At 54.8% G+C, this 6,475-nt stretch overlaps 1 protein-coding gene across 1 annotated transcript; it reads right to left on the bottom strand.

Moving 5' to 3' along the window:
* Positions 1-5,174: 5,174 nt before the first annotated feature.
* LOC147964623 (uncharacterized) lies at positions 5,175-5,555 on the bottom strand. The gene has a single exon (XM_087530067.1). It carries the CDS (start codon positions 5,553-5,555, stop codon positions 5,175-5,177), a length of 381 nt encoding a protein of 126 aa, XP_087386193.1.
* Positions 5,556-6,475: the final 920 nt, after the last annotated feature.

The following is a 6,475-nucleotide window of genomic DNA, read 5'->3' on the forward strand; positions in this document are numbered from 1 at the left end:
GGATCTCACGGGTACAGAAGGTTGTGGTGGTGGAAATAGGGTTTTGGCTCCATGTGTGATGGTTTGGGGGTACGTATGTATATATAGGAGCAAGAAGTAGGTCGGTGGAGCTACGAGGGGCCCACGAGGGTGGAGGGCACACCTAGGGGGTAGGCGCGCCCCCCTACCTCGTGGCCTCCTCGTTCATTTCTTGACGTCCACTCCAAGTCCTCTGGATCACGTTTGTTCCAAAAATCACATTCCCAAAGGTTTCATTCCATTTGGACTCCGTTTGATATTCCTTTTCTGCGAAACACTGAAATAGGCAAAAAACTGCAATTTGGGCTGGGCCTCCGGTTAATAGTTAGTCCCAAAAATAATACATAAGTGTATAATAAAGCCCATTAAACATCCAAAACAGAATATAATATAGCACGGAACAATCAAAAATTATAGATACATTGGAGACGTATCAAGCCTCTTCGTTCCTGAGCTGGCTGAGAATGGTGCCGAGGCGCCACTGGAGTGGTTTGGGCTGAACCCAGAGGATGACGAGGACTCGGCCGAGATGATCGACTCCAGCGACGAGGGAGAAGACGAGGAGGACGAGGAAGGCGAAGAAGAAGCGCCAGAGGTCGGAGCAGACGGCCAGCCCCAGCTTGATCGTGCCTCGAACAATGAACCGCGCTCGAGTGCGCCGACTACTTCTGGAGGCGACCAAGCGGAGAATGACCAGCCGCCCACTCCACCAACCGGCGCCACCGACTCCGCCACCCAGCCGGACCCCTCTGCAGCTCCCTAGGCCGCCGACTTATCTTTATTTTCTCTGTTTTATTAGTCTCGACAAACTTTGTTAAATTTGTGCAATTCCACCCACGGGGTGTATTTCAAACTCTGTTGAATGCTGGCCAAGGGCCTTTTGACATGTAAATATGCTTTCTCAGAAGTTGTGCTTTTGCCGAGTTCTGACTTTTCTTGCTTTCTGCTTCTTGGCCTTTTTACTTTGCCGCCCTCCCTTGGCTGCCGCCTTGCCAGCCAAACAGCCGCTCTGCGGACTGTGGCTTGGTCAAGTACTTAGCTGCTTTCGGGAGGGCAAGTACTTAGCCGATTAGAGCGCTAGCAAGTTAAGTAGAGGTCGGCCGGCCGGCTATTTTAGCAGCCGGTCGAGGAGGCAGGGAGCCAACCTGAACTATGTCCATGCTTGGGGTCCTTCGCCATTTTTCATGTGGACACCCTTTCCTGCATGTAACTCCTACCCACCGGACAGTCGCTCTGTGAGCTGCGGCTTCTAGAAGGAGAAGGCTTAGGTGCCAACACACTACTTGTCCGACTATAGGAAGCTTCACATAGTACAAGGCGGTGAGCCCCGAGCCGACTGGTCGAACCCGGTGCCAGGCGGAATAATGAAATAACACATTCATAGGCATAATACTTATCATATATAGAAAAGAGGGTAGCCCCGAGCTCTTCTCGGGGGACCCAGAGTCTTCGTACTTAATACAAAAGATAGCATGGTACATACTGCATCAACTATAAAATCTTTGAAGGAGGTTTGCATTCCATGGCCGCTCTGTCTCTTTGCGGGAGTCGTCTCTCTTGCGTGTTCTGGGCTTCTGAGCATCGATCGGGTAGTAGGAGTCGTTGCCCAAAACTTTGCTAATGATGAATGGGCCTTCCCAAGGTGCCGAGAGCTTGTGCTGGCCGGCTGTTCGCTGGATCAGCCGGAGCACAAGGTCTCCCTCCTGGAAAGATATTGGCTTGACCTTCTGGTTGTAGTAGCGGCGCAGACTCTGCTGGTAGATGGAGGATCGGCTGAGTGCTAACAGCCAGCCCTCCTCCAACAGATCGACGCCGTCTTCTCGCGCTTCTTTTGCTTCCGCCTCGGTGTACATGATGACACAAGGTGAGTAGAACTCAATGTCCGTCGGGATGACGGCTTCGGCACCGTAGACGAGGAAGAAAGGTGTGAAGCCGGTTGACTTGTTTGGAGTTGTGTGTAGGCTCCAAAGGACGACCGGCAGCTCATCAATCCAGCAGTCGGCTGACCGCTCCAGAGGCTCGACCAGTCGGGGCTTGATGCCGGAAAGGATGAGGCTGTTTGCTCTCTCAACTTGGCCGTTTGACTGCGGATGGGCAACGGACTCTAGGTCCAGTCGGATGCCTTGCATCGCACAGAAACGGGCCAAGGCTCCATTGGCAAAATTTGTGCCATTATCCGTGATGATGTTGTGTGGTACTCTGGACCGAGTGGTGATATCTGCAATGAAAGTAACGGCAGTCGGACCATTCAACTTCTTGATTGGCTTTGCTTCTATCCACTTAGTGAATTTGTCCACGGCGACAGGCAGATGGGTCATGCTGCTGCATGCTGTCTTGAATGGTCCCACCATTTCCATGCCCCAGATGGCAAAAGGCCATGCTAAGGGAATGTTTTTAGTGCAAAAGTCAGCAGATGTTGCTGTGAGCTGAACTTCTAACACCCCTTGTAGTGCTTGACTAGATCCTTGGCATCCTCCAAGGCAGTCGGCCAGAAGAAACCGTGGCGGAAAGCTTTGGCCACGAGTGATCTGGAAGCCGCATGGTGGCCACACTCGCCTTGGTGGATGTCTTTGAGCATTGCTTGGCCTTTCTCCGGCTCCACGCAGCGCTCGTACACACCAGTGACACTGCGCCTCACAAGTTCTTTGTTGACAATGGTGTATGCTGTTGCCCGACGTTGCACTTGCCGGGCTGAGATCTCATCGGTCGGCAGCTCTTTGTTCACCAGAAACTTGAGGATGGGCTATGCCCATGAAGGTGCTGCTATTTCTTCGACTGTCGGAACTGCAACTTGCATGAGGGCGGTTGGGCTGGGAGGCGGCGGGTTGGCGTCGGCTGCCGCTTGCTGTGTCGATGAAGTCCCCGGGCCGATTGTTGCAGCCCCTGGGCCGGGCTTTGAAGTCCCTGGGTCGGGTGCGACTGCTGCAGTCCCCGAGCCGCTTGGTGAAGTCCCCGAGCCGACTGTTGCAGTCCCCGGGCCGGGTTGTGAAGTTTCCGGGCCGGGTGCGACTGTCACAGTACCCGTGCCGACTGCCGAGGTCCATGAGCCGGCTGCCGCAGCCCTAGAGTCGGATCCGTTGGCCCTGGGAGGAGCCGGCACAAAGATGGACTCAGATTCTGGAGAGGGCTTGATCGACGGCTTGAGGAGGCGTTGAAGGGAGACGCCGGCTGGTATTGCTTGCCGGGTGGAGCCGATCCGTGCCAAGGCATCGGCTTGCTCATTGTCGGCTCTTGGCACATGAAGGGACTCGCACCCCTCGAAGTATCCACTGAGTTGCTGAACAAAAAAATGGTAGTTTGCCATATTTGCATCCTTGGCGTCCTAGTCACCAGAAGACTGCTAGACCACCAAGTCGGAGTCACCGTAGCATAGGATCCGGAGGATGCCGGTTTCCTTGGCCAACCGGAGGCCGTGTATTAATGCTTCATACTCGGCCACATTGTTGGAGGCGGCAAAGTGGATTTGCAACGTGTACTTGAGCTTGTCGCCTTTGGGAGAGGTGAGGATGATGACGGCTCCCAAACCAGTGCGCATCTTTGAACCATCAAAGTGCATCCGCAAATGGGTGGAGTTCGGCGCTTGTGGCAGGTACTGGGTCTCGGCCCAGTCAACGAGGAAGTCGGCCAGCGCTTGGGACTTGACGGCGGTGCGAGGCTGGTAGTAGATGGTGTAGGGGGCCAACTCAATGGCCCATTTGTCCACTCAGCCAGAAGCATCTCCGTTGCCAACGATCTCAGCGAGCGGGGTGGTGCAGACAACAGTGATTGGGTGCTCTTGGAAGTATGGCTTCAGCTTCTTGGCGGCGAAATGCACGCCGTAGCACATCTTCTGATAGTGGGGGTAGTTCTGCTTGGAGGCGGACAATACTTCACTCAGGTAATACACCAACCTCTGGACTGGTAATGCCTTGCCGTCTTCCTTGCGCTCCACAACTATGACTGTGCTGACCACTCGGCTGGTGGCGCGATATAAAGGTCCATGGGCTCTTTAGTAGTCGGAGCCGCCAGGACAGGCGGCATGGTCAACATCTTCTTCAACTGGAGAAAAGCGTCATCTGCCTGGTCGTTCCACTCGAAATGAGTGGTCTTCTTCATGAGCTGGTACACGGGAAGAGCTTTCTCGCCCAGCCGACTGATGAACCGGCTGATGGACGCCAAGCAGCCGGTGAACTTCTGGACGTCTCGCAGTCGGGTGGGCTTCTCCATCCTCTTGATGGCTTTGATCTCACAGGGTTGCACTCAATGCCGCGTTCTGAGACCAGGAAGCCAAGGAGCTGGCCGGCTGGTACTCCGAGCATGCACTTTTCCGGGTTGAGCTTGATTTGAAATCGGTGCAGATTTTCAAAGGTTTCCTTGAGATCTTCGAGGAGTGTGTTGCGCTTCTCCGTCTTCACCATAATATCGTCTACGTAGACGTGGGCATTTCTGCTGAGTTGTTTGAGGAGGCACTTCTGCATGCAACGCTGAAAAGTGGCACAGGCATTTCTCAGGCCGAATGTCATAGTCAGGTAGCAAAAGGCTCCAAATGGTGTGATGAATGCGGTCTTCAGACAGTCTGCCGGGTTCAACTTGATCTGGTGATATCCTGAGTAGGCATCCAAAAAACTCAACAGCTCGCATCCGGCTGTGGAGTCTATCACTTGGTCTATCCGTGGCAGAGCAAACGGATCCTTTGGGCAGGCCTTGTTGAGGCTGGTGTAGTCAATGCACATGCGCCATTTGTTATTCTTCTTCAGTACAAGGACTGGGTTGGCAAGCCATTTTGGGAAGAAAACTTCCATGATGAAGCCGTCTACCAACAGACAGGCGATCTCTTCTCCCACGATTCTTCTCTTCTCCTCCGATAGTCGGCGGAGGGGTTGCTTGACTGGCTTCGCATCTTCTCTGACATGTAGCTTGTGCTCGGCGAAATCCATCGGGACTCCCGACATGTCTTTGGGAGACCATGCGAAGATGTCCCGATTCTCACGGATGAAATCGACGAGCTCGCTTTCCTATTTGCTGTCAAGGTTTCCGCCTATGACAGCGTACCTCTTCGGGTGCTCTAGGTCCAATGGTATCTTCTTTGTCTCCTTGGCTGGCTTGAAGGATCCTTCGGCTTCCGCCTCCTTGGGATCGTGAGACATGTCCGGCTGCTTGCCGGCCATGGCCACAACTCAGTCAAGGAACCGCTTCTCGGCAGCGATCACAAGGGACTCGACCAGCTGGCTGCTGGCGGCCGCACAGTCGGACGACTTCTGATAATCTCCGGAGATGGTGATGACTCCCTTGGCACTCGGCATCTTCATCTTGAGGTAGGCATAATGTGGCACCGCCATGAACTTTGCTAAAGCAGGTCGGCCAAGCAGTGCGTGGTACGGGCTTTCCAGGTCGACCACCTCAAACCAGATGGGCTCTCGGCGGAAATGGTCTTTATCCCCGAAGAGGACATCTATCTGGATCTTGCCGATTGGTGAGTGAGAAAGGCCAGGAACTATGCCGTGGAAGACAGACCGACTGGGCAGGAGATGCTTGGGTTTGATCTTTAGCTTCTCCATGGTATCACGGTACAGGATGTTGATGCTGCTTCCGCCATCTATCAGGACTCAGGAGAAACGAGCAGCTCGCCTCTCCGTGGCAAAGGTGGCCTCCAACACCAAAGCGTAAGAGCCCATAGAAGGCATTACTTCTGGGTGATCAGCCCGGCTCCAACTGATTGGCCTCTCTGACCAGTGCATGAACGCTGGAGCTTCAATGGCTACGGCATTCACCTCACGAGACTGTCGGCACCGGCTGCGCCTGTCATTGGCCACACTAGTGAAAACAACATACGCTCCATGTTCTTCAGGGAATTGATCTTGAACGGCGTCGACTGCTAGGCATGCCGCCGGCTGCTGAGGAGGCGGAGGCGGCTGGCCAGCAGGCGGCGGTGGTTGCAGCCCTTCGCCCTTGGAAATTCGTGTGAGCCAATGACATTTCCGGGTGGTGTGGTTGGATGGCTTCGCGCCGCTATGGAATTTGCAGGGAGCATCAAGAGTCTGCTCATAGGAGAAGGCGGGCGGCCAGTTGGGCTTGCCGCCCTTCTGGCGCTTGGGAGGAGGCTGCCCTTCCGGCTGCCGGTCTTCGACTGCTGCCACCTGTCGGCTGGTGGAAACCGGCATCGGGGCTTTTCGCTTGTTGTCGCTTTGCTGCTGGCGTCGACTGGTATCACCAGCCGGGGTCCGAGGAGCCTGAGGAGCCACCTTGCTAGATGCATCAACTTGAATCTCTGTCTTCATGGAGGAATCGGCCGTGGCGTATTTGTCTGCTATGATCAGCAGCTCGTCGAGGGTCATCGGCTCGTCGCAGAGGAGCCGGTGTTTGAGCAAAGTGCCTTCTCTGCACCCGGTCGTGAAGTACTCGATGGCATGCACCTCGTGCACGCCCTCGCAAGAGTTGCGCAGCTCGGCCCAACGCGTGAGGTAGTCGCGAGTCGATT

The sequence above is a fragment of the Triticum urartu genome, chromosome 6A, assembly GCF_056163025.1.
Source record: "Triticum urartu cultivar PI428250 chromosome 6A, HENAU_Tu73, whole genome shotgun sequence".
NCBI lineage: Eukaryota > Viridiplantae > Streptophyta > Magnoliopsida > Poales > Poaceae > Triticum > Triticum urartu.